Raw genomic sequence first — 26,746 nt, 5'->3', positions numbered from 1 at the left:
AAAATTCTAACAAATTATTTTTGTAATATGTTTTTAGCTGTTTCTTAAAACTGTAAACGGTGATTCAAACACACAACCCAGATATGGAGTTGTCCATTCATCTTTGTGAAGAAATGAAATGTATTATTTCCATTCCAACAGCATATCTCTATTTTTAAAATTTTTGGGCCACTTGTGGCTGTTGACAACCGTATTCAGACAGGAAATGGGCAGAGAAAGAAGGGAGAAGGTAAGCAGCTAAGATCGCCCGTGTCGACGACCTGCGGTCTCTGCACACTTGGCGCCCGCTCCACCGTTGCACCCCAACTTGATTTCACTGGAACAACTTGCGTCTTGCTTCAGCTGCCATGTTGGTGATGAATCAACTTCATCGCTGTTTCCGTTTTTTAAAGAGCTTACCAGGCCAAGCTAATACCTGCAGAAAACATTTTCTGTTTTTGTAAACGAAAAGCGTCGTCTGTAATAAATTTATTGGTGTACAAAACATGAATTATTTTAGCTCATGTTTACTGCAGAAGCTACTTTTTTTTTTTGCAGCATTGTTATTGGGCACACAGATATGGCAATAACGATGCAGTTCATCTGGTCAGTTCAGCATCCTAAAACAGCCAAATTATCTAGCCTTACTGATTAGAAAGTCTGGTCCTACACATCCTGGAGATTACAGTGTGGTGTTGTAACTTAATGCTAATCTCCTGAGGGGAAGGAGTTGCTGGACGTAACTCTGGTTCAGTGAATATGTACATCAGCCTCAGGAAACAGAAGAAACCCCCTCTGATTCTCCTTCTTGTACTGTTTAATGGCCGCTCTCACATTTAAAAAGAACTTGCATCTAAATGCAATCTTGGTTTTCCATAGCAAAACACTGAAATTCCTCATAAAGATCCTTTTTTAAAATTTAAAGCATCTTTATAAGAAGGAGAAACTGGTCAAAAAGCTGCAGTTTGGTTTATAATGGGGGATTCAGAACTCTATACGGTTTCCATTAACAGAGGAAATGCAGTCTAACTTGCTGTAGTTCAGGAGTATTGGCATAGTTTGTGTTTTATTACATTCACACAATTTCACTTTGAATAATAATGGATTGAGATAGCTTCTGTAACTTATTTTAATATAGAGAGCCCTTTTCATAACCAGTGAGGTTAACACAAAGTGCTTTATAATGGATAAGAAAAAAAGAGAATAATGAGCTTAAGTTCATACAAGGCAAAAAAAACCCTGTTAGTTTAATTAATAGTGAACAGTGGTGACTGTAGGAGGAAGCACCAGAGATAAAATCCCATTTTACCCCACAATCAAGTTGTTACCTTCGTTTATTAAAATGTTGTGTATATCAAACATGACTTCAAAGAAATTTGACTCAGCAATTTGACGCCTTTAAATTAGCTTCCGTCTCTTTAAGAAAGCTGGAGATCGGAACTCCAAGGAGGAGCTTGGTGGAAATGGGCGGAGCTTTGTGAGAGCAGGCGTTTAGGTTCCCCCGAATGGTCGCCATGGGAGATTCAAGGATTCATCAAACATGCATGAATGAATCAAAACAACACTTCAGGTATGTTTTTATGACAGAATAAAATTATAGCATGATATTAAGCTTGAAAAAGTAGATTTTCTGTAATGCTGCCCCTCTAAATATGGGTAGCTGTAGAAACTAAAACCACAAATAATAAAAAGACCAAATGGTGATATTAAAAGAAAATATTAAATTTAGAGGATTGCAATAAAAGTTGTTTGATTATTGCAGTGAAAATAAAGAACTTAGTCGTACGAGTGCAGTAAAAGTACAATGAACTTAAGAAGTAAATGTAATTCGAGAGTAACTCGAAAATATTTTAAGATGTGTGTACAAATTTGGCATAAATGTTAAACCTAAAAAAAGAAAAAGAGACTAAACAATTATGCTCGTTTTTGCATACTTAACAACTCCATTACAATCTGTTGGTTTAAACTTGAATATGCTCTCATTGGATCTTCAACTGTTTAACGCAGCAGTTATACAGACTATAAATTGGTTTTGCTTGTTGAAATCAAATAAACTCTTTTCCCCACCCTCCAAATGTCTCAAGTGCACACATTTGCCCAAATTTAGTAGTTTCCACTCAACAATTCCTAGAGATTTATTGGCCCTTGCCGTAGAGGCGTTGAACGTTTCTCAGCATTCAGCTGGTATCCCGGTTGCCAGGCAGAAAGTGTAAATACGTGCAGTTCACCATCGTGGTATGACGAAGGTAAATATTTGAAAACGGTTTCACGTTGCCATATCAATTCACAGAACAATTATGTTTACAAAATCTCTCGTACAGTCTCATAATAAACACTGCAAAGATTAACCACCTCTGCTGAAAGCAGCACGCCTTCTAATATACCGAGCTACAGAGAGCGGTGTGCAGAACGTGCCTCCTAAGACGTTCTAATAGAGCCACCATGACTGTTTATCTGACATGGCTGCGGCTGTTGCATGTTCTGTACTTCTCTTGTCCGCTGAGTGCAAAGTAGCATGAAGCTGCTCCTGTTCTCTTGTTGACCTTCAGAGGAGGTCAGAACATCAGTGGCATGTTAAGTGACGGTGCGAAAGGGCTGTTCGTTATGTTCCCTGAACGGCAGCAAAGTCGCACACACTCACACCAGTTACTCCACAGGCTGCGCCACCAGCCTCTGATTGAATGGCCGACCTGCTGAGTGGAAGCATCGCGTATTGAGCTGCTGTGACGCTCGGTTCATTACCGAGCCTGTGTGCCATTAGCGAGCATGTGTGATCAGCCCGGCCCCCTCGTGGTTCCGGATCGATGCGGCCCCCCGTCCCAACCCGAGCGGCTTAATGAGGATCCACGTATCCAGTTTTTAACAAAATTACTCTGCAGCTCTGCTGACTCGGTCCCTGTTGGTTAACAGCCTCATGACGGATCCACTGTGGCCAAATATGGATGCAACCCTTGTTTTTGTTACTGAATGAACCTGTTCCCAGTAAGGGCTGCAACTAATAAGTATTCTAGTTTCCATTTACTCTATTGATTTAATCGGATGGCACTTTCTGTAGATTTTTCATTTGACTGCTTAAGTTTATTTTATGCTGCATTAAAAATGCACGAGAATGCAAATAAATTGTTTTTTTTCAAATAAAAATACGGACATGTTGGCTCAAATGAATTCCTTTAGTGAATGCTTGATCATTTGTAGCAAAGAATCCATCTAAAAAAAATACTTGGATGCAGTAATCTTTTGCATTACTGCATCTAAGTATTTGATAGCAAACGATTAATTGGAGATTATTTGGATTGCATAATTTGAACCAGGTGAAGCTAAATCTATGCGACTTGAAGAGATTGCAGTAGGACATATTTCAAAGAAGATTTTCTTTTTCTTAAATGCAAAATGTAAACAGTTTTTTGTACAGTTTGGGTTTAATTACTGCTCTGTGGTGTCCTTTCAGCAAGTTGCCTTTTTGAGTCTGCATACGCCAATTAACGACAAATCGGTTATTGAGATAAATGTCAACTAATTTAGTAATCGATTCGTCACGATTCATCCGATTAATCGTTTCAGCCCTACCTCCCAGGTTCTTCACATTATACAATTGGGAAATTTGCAACAATTTAAAAAAAAAAAAAAGAAGAAGAAATGAAAGTATCACTTTGACTCTGTCGGTGCTCTTTGTATCTGTGTGCTCTAAAGAGAAGATGATGGGAGCACGGCTTAATGGGCTGTCACATCCTTCTCCGCTCAGCTCAGCACACTGACCCACTTTGGCTCCCTGACTTTGATGCATTTGCTGCAGTTTTTTTTTTTTTTTTTTAACCATCTGCAGCAAGCTCTCCTTCAACCAGGCAGCGGCGAACACTCTTAAACAACACACACAAACGGCATTGGCAGCTAAAACGTACAACGCAGAAACACACAGGCTTCAAATGACTGCTCGTATCTGCGAGCAGTCATTTGTGGTATCTGCGAGCCACATTTTGTGGCGTTCTCTCACACAACGGGCACAGATTCAGACATGAGACTCGTCGGGGCTGTTGGGTGTCAAATGTGGTGCCGCAGACTGCGACTGGCAGAGCTGTCACAACCGCTCTGTTCGCGCTGAATGCTAAACATACCAGACCATTTATATACAGCCTTGACGGCTTGAGATTTGTTTATGATCGCACGATCCTGGGCATGGAGAGAATCCCAAAGTTAGCTCTTTGGACACATGAGGAGCTTTAAGTGGTAAAACGTGATGATTCCTGTTTCTGTCTGACATTGGGGAACGCCGTGGAGCAGCATTGGGTCTGAATGCCTGGTTCTCGGCACCATCTGGGAAGCAGTGCCACAGCTCTGTTATGGCTGCCACAGATTAATAAATTATGAACATGGCTTTTGAAACATTGGATCCAAATAATTGCACAATGAACAACAGATGGTTTTAGAAGAGAAAGATGAATGGAAAGTTAATTTTTTTTTAGAAACGTTTTGACCCTCAGGTTGTCTCTTGTGTGCAGGGCAGTGACACTCTTGACCGCTTAATGACTTTAATAATTGAGAATATGCACATTTGTTTTGATGTAATTATTTCCTCTAGTGCTGTCATATATTTAGAAATTTGTTGTGAAGAAAAACCTGCCAGTGTTCAAATACTGTACTTTAGAGGCAGAAAACTAGAAATATTATTAAAACTTGAGGTACAAAAGTAGATCACAGCCAGCTGATTCTGGGTGTCTGTTGACAATTTAGTTTCTAGGTAATTCTCCCAGAATGTTTACCAATAGAAATTAGCTGCACTAGCATTTAATTTTTCTCAGCGTCTGAGCCAAGTGAACAACAGATTGCACATCGGTATTGTGTAGCATTAGCTTGAAGCTACTTTTCTTTTTTTAAACTTAATTGCATATCATTTTGAGAAAACAAGCTGTATATGACCTTTAACTAATGGTGTAGATATATTTGGACATTTTAAGGTATTAGAATAATTTTTTAGCCATTTATTTATTACAGGTTTTGTTTTAAGCACTCCGGGTTCACCAGAGTGCTTTTAAATTCCCGGAAAAGGTGCCGGTTTGCGATGGTACAGAGCTACTGCTTTCGGAAAACGTTTCTCCTGGCTTCTTGGCCCGTACTGGAGAAATCGGAAATCTGCTGTTTATGAATCCATTTTTGACTTTGAGAATTTCCAACCACCTCTTTCTTTCTGCTTGATTTCTTTAGTTCTTGTTTTTTTTAAATACATAGACGTGAGAATAACCACTAAAACACACAATTGTGTGGTTCAATCCAATAGCTGTTGGGTAAAAGGTACAAATCATGTTATATGCTGTTTAAGTTCAACAGATGAAACATTTTTTCTGCAAAGGGAGATTGAGGTGAGGAGAAAAAGGACACAGGATACGAAGTGTAAGGAGGACAGTGGGTTTGTTAGATGAAGGTGCTGAAGACCTGCTTTTCTGAGCCTCCAGAGAGACGAGTGTAAATGCTTGTCGCAGTACCTGGAGTGTGTTGCATGCACAAATATGCCAGCGCAGGCATATTGGGGCATTAAAAAAAAATAAAAAGAAAAGAAAAATCTCACCACCTAAATTTGCCTCTCAGCAGCTTGGCCTGTATTTGAGCGTGTGAAGTGCAGTTTATGTGCTTGTGATGTCTTAGAATGTGAATACAGGGAGAAATGGCTCTTATTTAAGACACCTGCCATGAGTCATATTCAGTTTAATGACACATCTCCATCCTACAAGCCTCAACTCGAATTGCTCTACATCCTGTCACTCTTCCTCTGGTATTTTCTAGTTTCATCCTCCGGTTCCCAGCTCGCCTTATTTAAGACATGCTTGCTCTGCTAAAACATTGTCATGGCTCATGTTGGGCTTTGGCGGCTGTCCAAATACAAACCAAATCCTTATCACCGCATGCTTCAAATTCTGTCAGCTGAACACTTAACATTCCCTGGACTCTGAACCTCAGGAAGCCAAACACTCAGCCCTGAGGAATTATGTCACCGTACATTAAACAGTCTGCTTTCCTGGCAGGAGTGTCGATGTCAGACAAAAGGACTTTTCTGTCAGAAGTGAGGGCTGGTTATGACTGCATGCGTAAGGTCATGACACACAGTTTTTATTAAAGTGTGTGTTTTACTTATGGGAAGTTATCGCTACTGGTGATTTTTGTAATAGTTAACATGGGATACAACGCTATAGTATCTAAACGACTTAAGGTTGTCAACATGAAATACCCAGTAATGTGTTGGATTTCACTGGTGTTATCATTTTTAGTTAAATTGCTAACTCGGTTAAAACAGAGGATATGTTTAGCTAACGGCTAGCCTTTCACCTCCTTGGGGATTTCTTCGCTTTTCTACAAGCTCTACTAACATTTACTGGTTACTGATTGGTGTAGACGTTAGTGATGCACAATATTTGTGGAATATTATCACTGCACTATTAGTGTTGCAATAATAATACTGCAAATAGGGGTGCGCCGACTGCAATTTTCTGATCTTTAAAAATCTGATCCACTGATTCAGATTTTGGCCAATACTGATTTATTTATTGCATTTTTTTGTCTGGCAAATATTGCGGCAAAGTTGACAAGTTGGCAACGGTGGAGTTGCTATTAGAGTTGTAACCTGGTGGGCTGAGGTAAAGGGATCGGTGGATAAGATCGGTTTCTTGTTTCTCCCAAAATAGAGGAAATCATTGCCGATTTATTGGTGCACCCTTAATCTAAAAGAAATTCTTCAAAATGCTATAATTGTTTACTGATATGTTTTTAAGTATCATGATATTCGGCTTGTTGGATGAAGCCTGACTGCAGCAGACGCCTCACAGAGATTATGGTGACCACGATGCTGAACGTCACAGTTGTACCCAGTCGGATGATGTCCAATATCAAGCAGTGAAGTTTGGTAAAAGTTACAGTTGTAAAACCAGGATGAGACGATGAAGTGACGGGACTTCTCCTTGCCTCTGCAGAGCATTGAGTAACTATACCCCTCCCCCACATGTTGCTGTACACTGCTAGTCAGCTGGCTGAAAGAAGTAATTGGCATTTCGGAAAAATTCTCATCCGCACTAATAGTATTCCAGTGGAAACTAATACCTCTTATTCAGGTATTAGTTTTTGTCAGCAATCCAAATAGTTTTGCCTTTTGCATCTTAAATCAGATGCTGCCTGCACGACCAAGTGGATAAATATACAGCAGCTGGCTGGATGGTTCACCTGATTATGTTATTGTTTCCACTCGTTTCTGTACTTCTAACTCCGTGTCTGGTCGCTGATAACTTCTTGGAGATTCACTTCCCAAAACCTGCACTGCTCCTTTAAGGAGCCGTAAGCCGCTTGGAGGATGGTTGAGTTCAGGGCTGACGAGCGGCTCCAGGTGAAATGAATGACAGCTGACGAGCAGAGACCTGCTCTTAGCCTGGAGCATTTACACCGCTGAGGTCAGCCTTGCTGTGCGACAGAGACGTAGATTTTACGAACCCAGTTTGTTATAAACCTTTTCTACCCTTCAAAAATGTGAATCCACTGGGGTTTTTTGTTGTTGTTGTTGTAAAGGTAGAATATCAGAAAGAGAGGCCCGTGATTTGACCAACAAAGCCCTTAAAGATGTCTTTGATTAGTATGAATGTTGATCTTTTGTTTGATCTGCTGCTGATCGTGATGAAGAGGAGATCTGAGACGCTGTATGAAGTCTAAAGGCCAGCCTAGGTCTGCCAGCAGGCACACATTGCTTTCATTTCATCACACGAGCTGTGATCCCTGAGCGTAGTGAGCCACCTACTGGCCACTTTTGGTAATGTAGGGACAATCAGAGCTGAGCATATAATGAGGTGTGAGTTATGACGTGTTATTGGGGATTTTTGGTCTGTGTGCTGCATGCCGCAGCTACTGCAGTGTGGGTTTTTTTTTTCCTTTTCTTGGAAAACAATCCTGCTGCTTCCCTTTCCATTTTCAGCTTCTCTCTCTTTTTCTTCCACCCAGGCTGCAGAAGCAGACCTCTGAGAAGGAGTGGACCCAATAGAGAGGGAGGCAAGAGAATACAGAGAAACGAGCAGCTTCCCCTCTGGCACTATGCGCATCTGACACACATCTACTAGGTATGGACAGCTTCTTTTTTTTTTTTTAATGTGGTACTTTGCTTCCGGTGACTCAGTGTTTCTGCCTCTCAGGTAATGTCATTTTGGTGTCTTAAGAGTTTTTCACCATCATCTTGAAGAATATTTCAGAATCAGAGCTTTTTATTCGTAGCTGGATAAAAACACATATAAGGTTCTTTCGATTGTTGATTCCTTCAGTTTCGTCTTCTTCAGTTTTGATGATTACAATGGAAATATTTCTCTTTCTTTTCTGAATACAATTAGTAACTAACTTATATTAACTAATATTCCTTAGATATCAATGCTGCCAACTTGAATGTTTCTTTTTTTCTAGATTTATGATAAAAAGTGGAAATTTGTTTTTCTGCGTATATGCAAAGTGTAATTTTAAGGGGGATTTATGTGATTCTGATACTGGAAAAATAATTTAAAAACCTTTTTGCAGTTGCAGTGATTCTGCTTAAAAGTTGTTACCTATCAATGTTTATTTATAAAAATCATTATTTTAGTTCTCAATATATTGATGTATTTTTTGAATTACCAATTAAATTCTCTCTTTTCCATCCTATTCATTCTAATTAATATTTTCAGTTTATGAAATATGAAAAAACATCATTTAGAAAAGATTTACAAAGGGAGTTAAAAGTAAAAATAGGAATCATATTTCGGTGGAAAACAAAGCAATCATGGAATATTACTACTCATTCCAAAAATACACAACTCAGCCAGATTTTGTGTCATTTGCACAAAGTTATGCAAAAACAAAATTCAAGAAACACGACACAAAAAATGGTTCAGGACTCGCCACCGATGGAGGAAAAGGAATCTGTTCATATCTGTATTTATGCGAACCATGATGTTTGGTGTGCTGAAAAATCTAAATTATTGGGTCCGGAGCAGAACAAGGCATCCATAAGGCATCGGAGCAGGAAGTAAAGAAAGATAATTACAGACATGAGATTTAATAAACGACAGACTCAGACTCGTAAACACCAGGGAGCGATTGCTTCCTGTGCAATCAGGCTCTGCTGTCCGACAGAAGGAGGGAAGCTCACATGATCTAACGCTGTTTGCTTTTTGCTAGGCAGCAGCAGTGAAGCCTGCTAATGGTCCTTAAAGCACAATCCATTCACGAGGGGAAAATGCACTCTGGGGTGGTCAAACAAGATCAGTTGATATTAATCGATAGCAGAACTTAGGATTTCGTCGTCTGATCATCTCCACTAAAACCTGTTGCGTAACTTCACACGGTCTCATTCTCTCAGCTCAACTCGTTGGCATCGAACCGACTTGATGTTTCCCTTTTCTGATCTTCTGATAAAGGAAAGAAAAGCAGCTTGGAAGATCCAAACAGGCGTTAAAAGTCGGTCTTTGGATAAATGGATTAGATTTAATCTCATTTGTAGTTGAAGTGAATTCATGATGCTAAGGTTGGCTGGGAGTTTTCCATCTACAATTATTATCATTGTTACCTCAGTAAGCGTGATGGTGGCGCTCCACTCCATGGCTGTCTGCGTCTCTTAAGCGACCGGGAATATTTTCAAAGGAAAAGGTGTAAAAGTGTTGTTGCCTTCTTTCAGCCAGCTGACCAGCAACGTGCAGCAATGTTTGGAAACAAGTCAAACCAGCACCTTCTAGTCGTCAATGAAAAGGATTTTAAAGGGTACGAACACAGATTAGGTAAAAAAAAAAATAAAATATATATATATATATTAAAGTAGAAGTAAAAATTATTATTTTAAAGACGTATAAATACTTAGTTTAAGTTGGTTCCTTATGAGTCAGTATTTGTGCATTTAAGACATAAATGTGATGTTAAATCTGTTGTTCGAATAGCATTAAGATGTCGCAACAACATTACTGGGAGTGCACAGATATATTTCTATTTTAAAACCAAAAAAATATTAAAGGTAATTTCAGTCCTGAGCTGGAAAAAGTATTTATCAATAAATTCTTGTGAAAATGTCATTAAGTTGAATTTCAGTCTATTTACAACAGGACTAGATTCCTTGAAAAGGTTAAAGTTGTGATTTTTATTTATTTTCTTTCAACCTAGAAATTTTAACCAGAATTTTCAATGCAAGCTTTTTTTTTTATTAGTTTACTCTGTGTGGTTTATAAATCGAAAGACAAAAATAACCTCCTCATCTCTGCGGCGCTTTAAAGCGTTTTTTTTAAAGCGCCTCAGGTCTATGAGGTCGATTAAGCCGTTTCGTGCCGTGAACGTAACAAACTCCAAACTCCTTGCGCGTGAGATCTTTTACTAATGCTGAAGCCTAAGCTCCTTCTGCTCTGTTGACCTCAGGTGTAGTAAAGACCGGCCGTGAAAGTGGCCGTCCACATGGCAGCTGAGCCTACGTCTTATCGCAATCACAAATGATCATTCTTTAAAGGCTGCATTTAGTTTGAGCTGTTGTAATGACTTGATCTCAAGACAAATATGCCCATTTCATCCACTAGGGGGTGCTGCTGCTGCACTGTAGGGTTAGCGGCAGCGACGACTGGGACGTTGTATGAGATGTTGTGTTTCTGTCCAGAGAGGCCGAGCAGGCTTTACTGCAGCTGAGAGCGATGACTGGTCTCCTGCGTTGAAGCTCGATGGTATGGGAATGATGGACCTCCCCAATGGCCAATCAAGCATCTCCAACACAGCTGCAACAACCTCTGAGGTAAGGCTGCGCCCGCGCCATCTCATCCCCTTTGCACAGCGTTTCCGTGTAGTTTTCTCTGTGACTGTGGAGGATGGGTTCACTGCCCCCACTTTCATTGTTAACTTACTAAAGATCAGCCAAACATCGGAATCAGCTGACTTTCCCCTAAAGGCCTGAATGTCACCATGTCATAATGCTGAAATGCTGAAAAAAAAACAATTAAGCTTTTTTATTTTTTTTTTATTTTTTTGCTTACAAACACATTGACCAATTGTAAGGCATTAAATTCACTTCTTTTTTGAGTTTCATAAAAAGAGTGTCCTGATTTACAATTGTAATTTTCCTCCAGCATCTAGAAAGAAAAACTACGCAGACCTCGTAGTTATTCCACCAAATATTGATTTCTGATCTCTTCCTGAGTTAAAATATTAGTGTTGTTGCTTCTAAATGAATATCAACATGTTTTCTTTGCATTATCTGAGGTCTGAAAGCGCTGCATCATTTTTTTAAATGATTATTATTTGTTATTTTGACCATATCTTATTTTATGCAAATAAAAACTACAATTTTGCTTGGAATGTCAGAGACATGTCAGTAGTTTATAGAATAAAAGAGCAATGTTCATTTTACTCAAACGTAAACCTATATAAAGTAAAATCAGAGAAACTGATCATTTTAAGCGCTCTCTCAACTTTCTCCAGAGCTGTAAGTTCTCTCTCTCATCATTATGTTTAAAACTAAGTGCTTTTATTGTTTTAAATCATTTCCCGCAAACGTCATCCTACTGAAGAAACTTTATCAATCCTCTTTTAGTACGTTTTTTTTGTTTGTTTTACTAAAGGTTGTGTAACATTTGCATTCTGCCGGTACCCGGGCCAAAACGGCTCTTTGGTTTATAAAGGTTGCAGACACCCAATATAGATGACTACACGTAGTTAGAACCAGGACGTACATAATCCATTATGCACTTGTTCATTACGACCATCGGGGAAATCACGTAAAACTGAAATGAGCAGAAATGTTTCAATAATCAAAGAAAAATAGTAAATCTCTATTTGATAATGGAGAAAACAAAAATCTGTCCACAATTCCTGACGTTGTTTGTTGTGTTTCCCTCGCAGAAGAGCAGCAGCTCAGAGTCTCTCAGCGATAAGGCCTCTTCCGAGCTGAAGAAGAGTTTCGACGCCGTCGTGTTCGACGTGTTGAAGGTCACTCCTGAGGAGTATGCGGTGAGTCCAGTTGCAAGTGGTCTGCCGTTTCCGTCCGCTCGGCGAGTTAAACCGTCCGTACGAGTGTTTAAAAGCAGAGTGTTTGGTAAGCTCGGAGGGGAAGTGCTGAGCTGAGATGGAGCGATATAAGAGGAAATGAGGTCTGGAGCAGCAATAATTAATGATGTTTGGCAGTGCTAAGTTGGTACTCGGGGAATTCCCTCAGCTGCCACTGCACACACTCTCCAATGGTGTCTCTAAATAGACTTCAGAGTCACGTCTGTAATACTTTACAGGCTTTATTCTGCGATTCCCAATTCCCTTTTGTGATAATTCAAACGAGGATCTTTTCTTGATCTCTGGTTAAAATGTTCTTGATGCAATCACTTGCTTGTGCTGCCGTTTGTGACCACAAGATGGCAGTCTGATCTTCGTTTAAGATTTAGAGGCATTTCTAATGTGCTCAAGGTTTTAAAATCACTCTTAGACCTCGATGAATCATTTTCTAGTCGTTGAGAAGTGCCTAGCTCAAGAGTCGGCAACCTGCGGCTCTTTGGACTTTTCACCAAAGGCTCTTCAAAACTTGAACTACATTTAATATTTTTATAGATCAAACTCATGTTTTTGAAGCTTTTCCATTTTTTAAATGCAATAATTGTTTTGAATTTCTACAACAGAATGACACTAAAAGTAGATAATGACTATTTGTCTTGACCTGTATGCATTTTATTTCTTTTTACATAGTTGCATTGACATCCCATCCTTTTTTTTTTTTTTTTTTAACGAAGGTTGTCAAATTTGAATTTGTTTTCAAAAATGTATGGTAAATATTCATCAAAAATAAAATCTAAACTTCATTTAACATTTGCTGCTCTAAACGACTTAAAAAATATCCACTTCAACTGTTGCGGTTGCAGACGCCTGGTGTAGCTTGAATAAGTTGTGCATTGTCGGTGTAAAAACGGTTATTAACATCGATGTTGATGTTGGACGTTTGTTGTTGGGGAGAGCTGTTTCTTTAATATTTTGTCTCAGGAAGTCTAACATCTGCTGTGTTGTCTCCCTCAGGGCCAGATCACCCTCATGGACGCTCCTGTGTTCAAAGCCATCCAACCAGACGTGAGTCACCAAACTATGTGGTTTATCACCTTTAAATTAATATAGTTCTCTCTACTGAGTGAAAGGCTTTAGCTGGGCTTCTCGGGCTAATAACTATAAACTTTATCCTATGTGTGTATTTTTTTATAATCTAACAAATAAGTATAGATATTAGCTTTAGTACTTTTATTTTAGCTAGTTTTCACACTGCAGGGTTTTCACACTTTGCAAAATGGTGGGAGAAAAAAAACAAAAAGACACCAGTTTTGTTAAATGTCTGTAAGTGGGATGTTTTAACCTGTAAGGTGGATTTGGTTTAGTCATAAAATTATTCTTTAGGGAGCTTTGTGAGCACCGACAACATTTGAAAAGCAATTTTGTCAGAAGTGAGCATGTTAAACCCAGGACTGGGTTGGATTAAACTTTCTGAGAAGGCACAACATGACCTCAAACCGCAGTCACACACAGTAATTGCTTTTTTTTTTTTTTTTTTTTTTTAAATCAAAGCAGAGCCAGTGCTAACCCAGGAGTCTGTTCTTTACCGGTTCTATTAAAGAGCCAGTTTGGTTTTCTGCAGCCAGAGATCCAGCTCAATACAATCTCGTTTTCTCCGCCGTAAATGTTTCATCATTCATTGATTTAATCCTGAACGTCTGTGGATGATTATAATTTACGAAGCCAGTTGTTTTAGTCATCTTAAAACAACCCACTGATTAATATCAACAGGAGTGGTATGTTGCAGATTTATTGTAATATTAATGTTGCGTAAGGAGAATATTACAAGAGCTGCTTGGACTGCAGTAATTAATAGCTAATTCCACGCATTGATCTGAGGTCAAAGTTTAGAGTGAACCTGGAAGCAGAAAGACGAGAACATTGTTTAGTCACGGCTTACATCGTAATCGTGCCATTCGCCAACCCCGTGGCGTGTCGTGCGGCCGTTAACAGGAGCCAGCTGCCTGATTAAAGGCCTCGCCGTCAGACTGTCCAGCATCCGCCGGATACCGAGTCCAGTCAGCATTAGTCATCAGAAACCACAACGAGTTCTGGCGAACTCAGAAGATGATAGAAAATGCTTTCAACATTCCTCTGGAGCAGAAACGGAATCATCCAACACTGCAAAAGGACAATCTTGGCGAGTATTTTTGGCCTAGTTTCTAGTGCAAATGTCTTGGTACGCTTGAAATACGACAGAACTAACTTAAAAGTACTTTTTCAACAAGATATAGGAGCTTGTTTTAATTATGCTGCTGGAACTAGTACTTTTACATCAATATTAAGGATTTTTTTTTAACTTAAAATAATCTGTTTATTGCTGAAAAATTACTTTGAAGTTCTGTCTTATTTCAAGTGCATTAGGATATTTGCTAGAAACTGGAGCAAAAGGACTTGGTAAGATTTTGTAGTGTACTTTTTTTTTTTTTTTTTTTTTTACAGTTGCACGTTTTACCGTATTTTATTGAGGCTGCATGTACCGGATCAAGACGGGGTACACCACAACTGTAAAGTCGAGGTTGTAAAAGCTCCTGTTTACTGACTTGTATCTTACTGTCAGCAGTAAATGTGTCTGCTTATGTGACGAGTGAAGCACTACGATGATAATACACTGACTGTCAAGTTTCACCAAATCAAATACATGCTGATTAATGCATGTAGGTGATTCGCTACATGCAGCCAAACAAAGAGTACGTCTCTATTGCCAGACATTGTCCCCCACTGGATTGGGGATTTACACCACAGCAGTATAGTGGGCATGAATACTCAGTGGTGTTGCCTGTTGTAGGCGTCTGTCTGACCTCACCTGACCTCAGCCCCATTTAGTGTTGGGTTGTGGTGTGGCACAGGGACGGATGAAGTGTCCAACATTGGTAGGACGACTAGTGAGGGGCGTCCAACTCGTGGCGGGAAACTTGGTTTATTGAATTTAAATAAACATTAGTTTGTGTCAGTGAGACGGTTGAGTGTTTTTTGAAAGTGTGGAATTGTCACAGATCTTAAATTCTATTTATTTAGATGAAGTTTGAGTCTTCAATGTGTTCTGCGATGGTTGAGGCTACTACTAACTAGCTAGTAACTATTAACTGCTGATATAGCCTTGCTAGCTGGATTGCAAAATTTTTTTTGTCTGTCATGGCAAAGTTCAAACCTATAGCCAGCTGGTTGGGCAGCGTTCGCCTTCGCTATTGGCTGACTTCTTTTGCCAACCCATGTGATGCTCAGGGCATTCTGTATTAAAAAAAAAAAAAAAAAAAAAAGCATGTCTACGGGGTTAAGGTTGTCGAGAGAATTGCGAAATGTGTAATTTTCTTCAAATTTCTGTCGTGATGCAGGTCTTAAATTTAACTCATAATGGTCTTTGAAAGGTCTTAACTCTCAAACCGGTCTGCCTTTGATGCATGTAGAAACTTAATAAATTTTGCTCAAATTCTCAGTGTTATAAAAATATTCTGGAAATTTGTGTCTAAAAAAAAAAAAAAACAAACTGCCCTCACTTGACCTGTTCTAAGAAATGAAAATGTAAATAAGTCAAATAAAACTTCCTCATCAGTTATCATCAGCTTTGGAGGTCAAAAGTTCTTCTATTTTCCAAAACCTGCTATCTCGTGGCCCAACCACTTGCTTTCAACTTTTGTTATCAGTAACCAGAGTCCCCCAAACCAAACCCGGTGTACATATCACAACTATGCAGATGAAGGCTGTCCCACCTTTTCTTGGTATTTGGCCCATTGAGAGTCTCTGTGATCTCATTCGTCTTCCCCTTTGAGCTGCTGGGGCCTTTTTGACAGCGGGCCCGGATTAGCAGGGTTTAAGGTTTACCGCTGCAGCCTTAGAGAAACAGCATGCAGCAACATCTCTGTGTGACGCTGGAAACTGAGTTCAGCACTTGCTTTCATTCATTGTCGTTCTGTTGCATGCTTCTTTTATTCTTTTTGTTGGAAGCAAAAGAAAAGTTGGAGCTCTGGCATACGTTTAGTTTGTCCAGCTTGTTCAGGAGTTAACGATGCAAAATGAAAATGTAGTCTGGGTGAAATTGAGCCGGACTGGATATTTTAAGTAGGAGTCGGAATGAGAAGGAGCAGAGGGTGTGGTTCCCAGGGTGACCCAGCAGAGTCATGGAGGCTCTCTGGTTTTTCCTCCGTCTCGCCGAGAAAACCCACAGCGCTACGACTGAAGGGAACTCTGCTTGAGCTTCCACCGCCGTCTTCCTCGCGTCCTCGTTGCATAATGGGAAAAGCAGCCGGGCGTGCGTCTTCAGGCTTCGCTCTGTTCACGGCCCAAATAGGAAAAATGTTAAATAACTCAATTCCTCGAGTTATGCAATAGTGTTTTTATTGACTTCCAGCCCATTTTTTCTTTTTTTTTTTCTTTTTTTCGCCCTCTGACCGTTTAGTTTCGTTGAACGTTGTGTGAAGGTGAACTCGGTGCAGCACCCCGCTAAAGATTTCATACCGATGTGAAAAAGTCCATTTATCATAAAAAAAATTCTTATAAGAATTTTGATTCATCGTTGTCTCAATACAAAAGTGACGGTGTTATCAGAAATGTGATTTTTTTTTGCTATTTCCTCACTCGGTTTGTTCCACAAGAGGATCAATAAATATCAGTAAGTTTAAAATTCTGATTAAATGCAGGTAATGTGTGGAGCTTAAGTGTCTTTAAGTGAACGGCGTCCTGCAGAAGATTTCAAATGGAAAAGCTGTTCATGATCAGTATGTATTTATTTTATCCATTTATTTATTTGAATGCTGTTTTAGATCAAGCACTTGTCTAAAAAGGAAGTAAAAAAATCATTTTTTCAATCACAATTTTAACGTTATCACAATTATGCAACAAAATGTCCCAAGTCCGTATCGTCCACATCATGTTACAACCTCACAAGCTAATTTTTCTGGGACTCTGTTTCAGTTTAAGCCAACAACATGTTTTCATGACTTCACAAAACGGCTATAGTCATTTCAACAATAAATACATAAATTGACTTTCTTTGCTAATCAGGTGACGTCTTCAGGGATTTTGTTCATTTTGGGGTATCTGACTAAAGGGGGGCGAGCACAAGTGATGTTTCGTGTAGCGCTGGTCAGGTTACTTAAAATCCCAATAAAATTCCTGGAAGTTTCCAGGCCATAACTTGACAAAATGTGGAAAAGTTCAGGAGTCGTGGATTTTTTTTATTTATTTTTTTTCCAAGGCATTTTTACATCGTGTATAATTCCCTTTAGATGAGCGAGTGGAAACAAGGCCATGATCGCTCGCGTTTCCATGACGCTGCATGATGTCACTCTCGTTTCGTTTCACAGCCTTAAGGCGGTTAGCGTTCAATGAAGATTTTTTATTGCTTTTATAAACTCTCTTAACAAATCCAGATGTTTTGAGGACTGATTTTTAGTAACATGACTCCAAAAAAGTGGAATCAACATATTCAATAAATTTCATTTCTTTTTTTTCTTTTTTTTTTTTTGCAAGACAACAAAGAGGAATGCCTTTACGAGACATTTTGGCTGGATTTTATAATCCTGCTATTGCTAGATTTAGACACCGTGGCTTCATAACTTCTAATTAATTTAAAATGTTTGTTTTCCTTCACTCAGCCTCCACAAACACTTCATAACCATCACAAAATCTCACCTAGAGCCCGTGTGCGCTCACCGATTTCACTTGCCTAAATGATCCGGAAAACGTTGCAGTAGAACAGAAGATGATAATGGCTTAAACGTTTTGTCGCTGACTCGAAGCAGATGTATGGAGAAGAGCCCGGATCGTCCAGCCAGACGTTGTGGATCAAGAAGAACTTCTCACCTTGTGCTGTGATGCCAGTGGGAACACCCCCCTGCACACTCCCCCCAAAAAAAAAAAAAAAAAAAAATATTCAAGCTGTGAATTTATGTCCAGGTCTGGGTGGAGGCGGCGCAGTGCCCACACCCTTACAGGTTTAAATGTTTCGGATTATCAGAGAAACGGTTTTTACTGCAGACGAGGTCGTGCTGAGAACGTGAAAACAAGACGCGGTCTTCACACGATGATTCGATTTCTGAAGGGATGCCATCCAAACAGACCCGGCTCCGAGTGCAAAGCAATCCCAGTCTAAACCCAACAACCGGCCGTGCCACGCTTTGAGGCAACAGCTGCCATCGAGTGTTTCCGCTCTCTGGCCTCGAGTTTTGACTCGCCTGTCTTTTCCGATTTGTATCAATTCACCCAGATACATTCTTCTTCTTTTTTTTTTTTTTTTTTTTTAAATCTGAGGATTCAAGTCCAGACTTTGATTAGGCCACTTTGTCAGGTTAGAGGTTTGGCTAATAATGTCAATTTCCACAAAAGATGCGTTTTTCTCTTTACATGTGAACAAGAAAAAAAAAAAATGATGCGGAGAGAAAACTGTTTAAAAACTTTAGATGTTTTTCTGGGTTCTTTCTGACCTCAAGGATAAGTTGACCAGCAATTTGGGTAACCCACGCGCTCCTATGAAGGTTCACCACTGCGTTATGTTGTTTTTACGTTTATGTATTTTGGCTTTCGCTGTGGTTCCCTTTATGAGGCTGATTTCCAGACTGATAGTTTCTCACCCGTTCTCATGTAGCGGGCGTGTTGCTTTCTGAGGTCTCTCTGCCTGCTTCATGTCGTCAGACTGGCTCTTATTAAGTGACTTCTTGGTCTCATAGAAAAAGGAAAGGTGTGGCTTGTTGAACTGAACTCTGTTTTACTAAAAAAAAATTGCAGTTAATTACAGTAGTTATTTATGATTTAACAAAGTTTTATTACTTTCACTCAAAGCCAGATTTGGTTTGGATAGATTTTGTGAATGCTTAATAAATGATAGAAAATCCAAAGCATTAAATTCTGACTAAATACAGAAGCAGAATAAATCCATAAAGGGGAGAGATACTTTTCGTCTTTTTATAAAGTCCAGCCAGGACTTTTGGACAGGAAGTAAACATCTTGTCTCATATGATGCAGAAAATTGTACATCCTGTACTTGGAGAGGCCTGCCGCCAGCTCTCTCCGATAGGGGATTTGCTCAAAGGGATTTCATCTTCAAAACACGTCTCGCCGTGACGCCGCAGACTCGGCGAGCGAGCGAACATCGATCCAGGAGAGCCGTTTCCACGCGAGCGGGACGGAGCCCGTTGCTGGCCAGGCGGCGAAAGCCATTCACTCGGTGGAGAGGAATGCGCAGCCCGGCCGGCGTGGAGCGCTCGGCGTAATCGATGGGAACAGCAGACGGTATTTCTTTGGGACGTAGAATAATCGATGCTGCAGAGCAGACCGTCGTCTAATTTACGGCCCTCCGGTGAATGGCGGTTATGTTTGTTGGCTGTCGTTTAGCAGAGTGAAATGCCATTATAATGACATATGATAACATGGATCACAGCGAGGAGGGAGGGATAGGGAAGGAGGGATGGATGCAAGGGACTAGAAGGAAATCTCTCCCGCGCATCTGAATTTACGAAGCGGCGATTACTGCTGGGTCGAAGCCTTGGCAAGTCCACTTAGATGAACTGTGCCGTCGCGTCGGCGGAGGAGGAGGAGATGAAATGATGTGTTAAGTGAAAGTAGAAAAGAACTTTGATTCGGGGGGAAAAAACAATAGAAGCCATTCTTTCCCTCTCTGTTTTTCCGATTTTGTAATCAGACACGCTGCTGACGATCTGCAGCTGGATGTTTATGAAAGAGTGGGGGAGGGAAGGGGGCAGAAAAGTGTGAGTGATGGAGAGGGGCTTCAGGGGGAGAGAGAGAGGGAGAGAGAGCTCTGCCTTTTGTTTTTAACACAAGAGTCATGGCAACAGCCAAGCTGAGTGATTTAGCGGCTTTGGCCGGCGGTCTTTGTTCCAGCTCTCAGGGAGCAGCAGTCAGGTTGCATTTTACATTCGGCCCAGGACTATGTAGCCTTCCTCACATGTCCGATCAGCCACAGCAGAGCTCCTCTGAACACGCTGAGGGTCGCAGAGTGATGGCTTTCTAGTTGAAGGCAGGCAATGGTTCTTTTTCACGAGTCCGGCTCGAATAGATTTCCCCCCCCCCCCCCACACACACACACACACTCAGATCAGAATGCCACCATCTCTTGCACAGATGTACGATCTGATATTGACGTCTGTGCCGGTCCTATTATTGAGAACAATTCTAAATCTGGTATTGGTGTCAATGCGTCCAATCTAGGAGGGCTGATCTATTCAGTGTAATTCTATGCTTTGTGCTCTGATTTATTTTACTTTATGTTTAAACTTTCTAATTATACTTTCAGAGCCATTTGACAGGAGGTTTGCGGAGGTTTTTTTCTGCACGTTTGACCAGTCAGCCAGTTTGCCAGTTTCTTTATTATTTATTTTACGTTGGCTGCTATGCTCCTAATTGCACCGACTGAACAAATTAAGTGGAGCAGAGTTGTCAAATAAATTTGTAATTCAGTATAATGATGTCACTGTTTTAAAGAAACAAAAAAATAATAATCTTTTTGAGTCACTTCAGTGCTGTTTTGTCTGCCAATACTGAACTTCAGATATTGGTATTTGTATCAAAAGTGAAAAAAGGGGACCAGTGCATCCAAAAAAAAACAAAACAATCAAATCTTCCCGTTCTGCATTTTTCAGAACAACCTCTCCAGTATCGCTGATTTGTCTGGTGTCACGCAAAACCAGCTCATCGTTTTCTCTCATAAAATTCTCACTTGTAGCTGCGTTGTGTTGGAAAAAGCCACAGCTGAAAATATCGACGTCTTCTCACGCAGACGACGGGTCTGGGCTGCAGATCAGATGCGTTTATTGAAAGTTTTCCTTTGCTCTGTTGGCCGAGACGCAGAGAAACGATAAGCTGCTTCTGCTGCTAGGTATTTTTGGTAAAAACGTCAGAACAAAAGTTTGGCCTCTGATCTGCAGCAGATCAGAGGCCCAATTAAACCACCACCACTGATAATACGCACCCATCAGTTCTCACACACACACACACACACGTGTGGTTTATGTGGAAAGCGATACAGAAGTGTTGCTAGAGTTCGGTTTCTGCCACAAAATGTCACAAAATTACGGAATCGGCTGTAATTTCCAGCCGACACATTTGATGGGAAGCCGTGCGTGGAAGAGGCCGTCAGGTTGTTGGCTCACAGCTCGGCTCGGATCCTCATAGTCCGCACATGTTGTTTGGACAGCGATCGCTACGCAACAGAAACAAGAAGGAACACCCCCCCGACCCCCACACTCCCTCCAGCTAGACTGGAGCCTGTCAGCTCTGCGCTCCACACGCATTCATCACCGTCGAAATGGGAGAAAAATAACGCTTTGGCAGGAGAGAGCGAAAAAAAAAAAACCCCAAAAAAACCCACAAGTGACAAGTTTTCCATTGTCCGGGTGGATTTCTTCCACTGCCGTTGTTGTAATTTGGTCATTATATTTAATGAAGTCTTCAAGTGTGAACCAATAGTTACGAGGAGAGTAAACTTTAACACGCTCTCCGATGTTCGAGGAAAGGGAAAAAAAAAACGAAACCCAAAACGAAACCCTCATGAACTGATGAGGGATTTCCTGTTCTATGTATGGATTTATTTACCGCCTGATCATTTTTTTGGCTTTCACTGTAAGCACAAATCTACACCCACCAGGCGTGTGAACAGTATTGGCCAATAGGGGTTTTGTGCTAATTATAATTATTCAATATTTCCTGCAGCTGTAGTTTGTTTTTCTCGGTGTGTCGGGGCGTCGAAACTAAAACTATTCCAAGGAAAATCTGTGGGTGGCGACAGGAAACAAAGTAACAACTGAACATTTCTTACAACTCAGAGGTGATTTAAACCTGAACTTACAAGTTCAAAAAGTGGTAAAAAAACAAATAGCCTATATATATTTGTTTAAAAACCATGTGTGTTGTCAATCTCTTAAATTAATGGGAGGAAAACACAAAATAATCCTAACATTTGTTATTACATTTCCAAATATAATAACAAATTACACATCTAGGTTCCCAGAATTGTAACGTCTTTAAGGAAAAAGCTAAATTAACAGAAACAAAAGATTCAGCATAAATGCCCGTACGCTGTGCTTCGTCTGATTTCATTGTAGAGGATTTGTCATTGGTACTGAAAACAAAAGTCACCTTCTACATCAAAAGTGGCCGTTTCTGCCGTGACGTGCTCGTGCCTCACTGTGGTTTACCGATCAGAAGAAAACGCCTATATTTTAAGTTTATGACATGCCGATAACTGGCTTTGATCACCACCTTTCATCTCCATACGCCAGTCAACAAATGCATCTGTTCCTAGAAAGAAAGGGGGAAAAAATAAAACGGATTTCTCCGGTTTGCAGCGGAGGTGACTGCTAGTTTAAAGGTTTCTGAAAGTTTAAAGTACAGGGGGGGAAAAAAAACTTCACAGCAGATTTTTACTCCTCCTCTTCTCTCCTTATCATCTGTTTTTTTTTGCCATCCCATGTTTTTACTGGCCTGCAGATTTGCAGGGAGTCAGATCTGCAGAGCCGTAAATTGGGCATAACCAGGCAATCAGCCCAGCGTTCCTCCGTCGCACTTCATCCTAAAGCACTAATCAGCGAACAGAAACGACTCCGATCGTTTTTCACGGCGGTCCTCCCTGTCATCCCCTGTAAATCTCTTCGCTGCTATACCCTCCTTTATTTCAGCAATTTTTATTTATTCTTTTCCCCTTCTGTTTTTCTTTTCTCCCCCCCTCCCCCCAAATAAAGTTTCTCGTCTTTATCGGGGCTTCCTGCCTTGGCCCTGGGCCTCCGAGCAGGGCTCCCCGGGGGTCCCGGCGCACAGTTTTCCACTTACAGAGCAGACATAAAACAAAGGGGATTCTTGTGGCATCACACATGATCTCATCGCTATGTGCGGCTCCGCTCCAGAACCTCACTTTGTTCAGATTTCACTTTGCAAGTGTTAGCTTGCGAATCTCCTTCGTCTCAGTCGAGTTCGGATGCATCTTTTATCTTGTTTTTGTAGATAATTGCCTGAAGTGAGATCATTTATTATTATTATTATTTTTGACAGCCTCTGTGTTAATTATACTCCAGTAAAGTGTTGATGATGGAGTCAGCTTCTCTCAAACCTGCAGGATTTTGCTGGGGGGAGAAGGGGGGGCAGATTGTGTTCGGCTCAAGCAGCGTGAGGAAATGACAGGCTGTCTGTGGTTTCGCGGAGCAAACTATTTTACTTCACTGTTTTACTGCAGCGTTTAAAACCTTCGCCTTTTCAAAGCCTTTCTCAGAGCGATCCAGTGTTGATCCAGTGTTGTTTCTCTCCTTTATGTTGGCAAGAGTTTTGTCAGGCCTGAGTGCTGGGAGGAGAGGCAGTAAAGTCACGAGAAAAATTTAGGAAATTAAATCCTAATAGGTTTTGGAAGGGCTGCGGATCAGGGCAGCTGGACTCTCTAATAACGCCACCGAACAACAGGAAGGCTTGAAATGACTTCAACTGGAAAACGACCTGGACGGACTTGATGTGTGTTAAAGCGAGAGGACCGAGCGGTCTGGTGTCGAGGTTTCTGCTGGGTTGTAAAAGGAAAAAAAAAAAGGTAACACTTTATTTGAAGGGGGTTGAATAAGACTGACATGACACTTTCATAAACATGACATAACACCTGTCATGAACATGAATAAGCCTTCATGAATATTTGACTGTTGTCATAAAGCGTCATTCAGTAAATTATGACACTTTTAATACAAAGTCGACATTATTCAAAATGTCTTTATGACAACTTGACATTAACCAATAAATCATTACTGTTTAAACTTTACCTTTAACATAAAGTTACCTAATTTTTAAAGTGCAATCAGTAATACTTTTATAACAAATTTATATCAGTATTCACCCCCCTTCAAATAAAGTGTTACCAAAAAAAGTCTTTATTGGCACCTATAGTACAGACATGTTAAAAACTGCACTGTAAATTAGTCTTTAAGTGCAGTTTCTTAATGTCAAACTGTAAAATGTCATAATATGCAAACTTCAATTTGGTTGCATTTTATTCACAATGAGGAATGTTTAGTTTTACTTTCAGTCAAGAGGCATCTCGTTTTTCTGATGCGACGGAAGGACAGAACAGAAGGGCCTTTTTCCTTACAAGCAACTGGTTGTAAACCAGGTTGGCATCCTGGTTTAAAGGATGAAATGGAAACTTGGGGACTTTTTTTTTTTTACCATCACCATCCTGCTCACTGTCTGAGGTACCAAGGTAAATTGATCCTTGTCCAGCTTAGTGGCCAAAGGAAATGGGCCACTGTTGCATTATTATACAGGATTTCTATGCAATCTGGGGAAGTACTGAAAAGAAAATGGGAATCTGGAAAAATATTAGCTTTTCTAGAGTTAATTTCTTATTCTAATGTCCAAGAGCTCCTTTCTTCCTTCTGTGCCATTTCATTGCATCCTTTCGTATGTTCAGCCTTCTGTTACTCTCTCTCACTCCTTGCAGCAATGCACCGATTCGATATTAATACCAGCATCAGTCCCGATATGGAAAACAATTCTAAATCTGGTGTCAGTGACGATTTGATTGATGTATTACATATTTTACATTATATGTAGAATTCCTAATTGTACTTTCGGGACCATTTGAAAGAGGGTTTCTTGCAGTTTATTTTTGCATCTGTGATTAAGGTAGTCAATCTATTGTTTTTGTCATTTTCAGTTTATTTTTTCATTGGTTTCTGTACTAACCCAATGGCACTGACTGAACAAATTAAAGTTGCACCGAAGGTGCCTGAAGTTTTAAGTCAATTCAGCACTGTTTTTCTGTATCAGATCGGTATCAACCCATACTGTATTGGTATCGGAAATGAACCGATACAATACATTTCATTTCTTTGTGTCATTTATATTTTAAAAATTAACTAAAAAGTTTGACAGCTCTGCACCTTTTACATTATAAACATGAAGGAAACCTGTTTAACTTAATTTAAAAAAAATTAACAATTGGAAGTTGTGCCTTTCTAATAGGATCTCGGAGAAATTGAAGTCAATTTCAGAAACTAAATCTTTCAGCTACCGTCATCCTACTGCATAAATGTGAGCAACATATAACGGTTGGATTTTTCAGTGTGAGATGATGCAGCTGCATTAGAAGATGATTTTATTTTTAGGCTTTTGCGTGTTTACCTGGGGTGCCGGTAAATGTGGTTTCCACTGCGCTGCCTGGGTGGCAGAGAGAGGGCGGAGCCGGAGGCTCAGAGAAAACAAACCAACTCACTTCTAAGTATAGGAAATGAAAGGTTTATAAAATAAATGTAAGGGTTAATTTAAAAATAATCAGAGAGAAATGAGCTGAAATGTCCTGCTTTGTTTGAACTCTCTCTCATTAAGCACATCTGTGATGCTTCATGTCATTGATTTTAAAAATCCTTGTGAGAAGACCCGCTCAGTTCTTCGACAGTTTCAGTTTTATAGCCTTTCCCCCCCCCCTCCCTTTTTTCCTACACATTGGACGTAGACTTAAAGCTTGACCTCACCCACGCATGAATGTCTGCTTTTAACATCTGCATTTGATATGCGGCCTCTGAGACTCAGCTCTGAATGAACGCAGGCTTTCGTTGGAAACGAAACGAAACCAAAAAAAAAACCAAAAACGCTGATACAGTCCAGCTCCGGGGGAGCTCAGCGAAGTTTACTGGACGCTGCTGCTTCCAGACAGTCGCCATGCGTCACTGAGGGGCTGCAGCCTGATTCAGCTGTTCAGGCCGCGCCCCAAGTAAGCCAAGCTGGAGAAATGTTTAGCAGGAGGGCTCACACAAAGTCTCCCCCCCTCCCAACATTATGTCACCGTCCCTGGCCCCTGGGACATCCTGTGGAGGGCCCGCGTTGGACCTGGGATCCCTTTGGACTGTATGTGTGGTCTCTGCATTCCACCTGAAGGCCGAGCGGACTTCCAGCCTGGTTCTGAACCAGAAACAAATGAGTGTTTGCGTGTTGGTGGAATTTCCTCTGTTCATCTTCCAACGCCACGACGGCTCTTGTTTTTAATCAAGTTTACAAAAAACACTCTCTCCCCAGCTACTGCTGCTTTGTAAGAGCATTATTAGGGCATTTATAAACTTTTTAATAAAAACAAAACAATTAATAAACATCTTAGCAACAGAGTCATTAAAGCTGTCATAAGTCATGACGGCTCAAACGTTCTCCAGGCTCAGCTCAGATGTTTGCAGACATTTTTGTGTATTGAGTAGACATGGGCAACTGTAACAATACCATTTATACTGAGATGTAACAGCTTTGCTTTGATTTAAAGCAAATAAACTATAAATATATTCCTACTGCTTCTGCTGTGATGTACCATGATACGTAAGGGAATAATGGGATTTTATATGTTGATATGTAAACTTAAAAAGAAACATTCACGAAATTTATTAGCATTTTCAAGGCGATCGTGCATTTCAGACAGAATATTAGGTATTTGTGCTGTACAGTTCTTTGTTGAAAATACGGAGAGTATAAAAAGTAGAGATGCATCAATCAGGATTTTTGGGGATGATTTTAGTTTTCTGACGAGACTTTCCCACAGTATGTTGGCAACAGAGGCGACGTTGCACTGTGTGTGTGAGGACAGCAGTTTAAAAAGATTGTTGCTTTTTTATGTTTTTTTTTTTTGTTTTTTTTTTGTACTGATCAGTAGCTAGCATTGCTCACCTCATGTTTCTATGGAGTTTTTTCTGGCCTCTCATTAAACTTCACTTGTGCTTTTTCAAACCTGTAACTTTTCAAAGTCTTGGTTGGGCTTGAAAACCGTCAC

General features: G+C 40.3%; 1 protein-coding gene across 3 annotated transcripts in view; it reads left to right on the top strand.

The window, feature by feature from the left end:
• ralgps2 (Ral GEF with PH domain and SH3 binding motif 2) overlaps nt 1–26,746 on the top strand; it is an 85,788-nt gene that overhangs the window by 15,460 nt on the left and 43,582 nt on the right. For 2 of the 3 annotated variants that reach the window (XM_014992011.2, XM_014991994.2), the window contains exons 2-5: nt 7,948–8,063; nt 10,601–10,732; nt 11,836–11,943; nt 12,991–13,041. In XM_014992011.2, the coding sequence (XP_014847497.1) occupies nt 10,667–10,732; nt 11,836–11,943; nt 12,991–13,041 (225 nt within the window). In that variant the 5' untranslated portion in view covers nt 7,948–8,063; nt 10,601–10,666. The remainder of the gene's footprint in view (nt 1–7,947; nt 8,064–10,600; nt 10,733–11,835; nt 11,944–12,990; nt 13,042–26,746) is intronic. The other variant, XM_014992002.2, reaches the window with a different exon arrangement.

This window comes from Poecilia mexicana, unplaced genomic scaffold (genome assembly GCF_051168715.1).
Source record: "Poecilia mexicana isolate PSO_F unplaced genomic scaffold, ASM5116871v1 scaffold_4, whole genome shotgun sequence".
NCBI lineage: Eukaryota > Metazoa > Chordata > Actinopteri > Cyprinodontiformes > Poeciliidae > Poecilia > Poecilia mexicana.
Note: the sequence above shows the minus strand (reverse complement) of the source record. Positions and strands in the feature narration are given on the sequence as shown.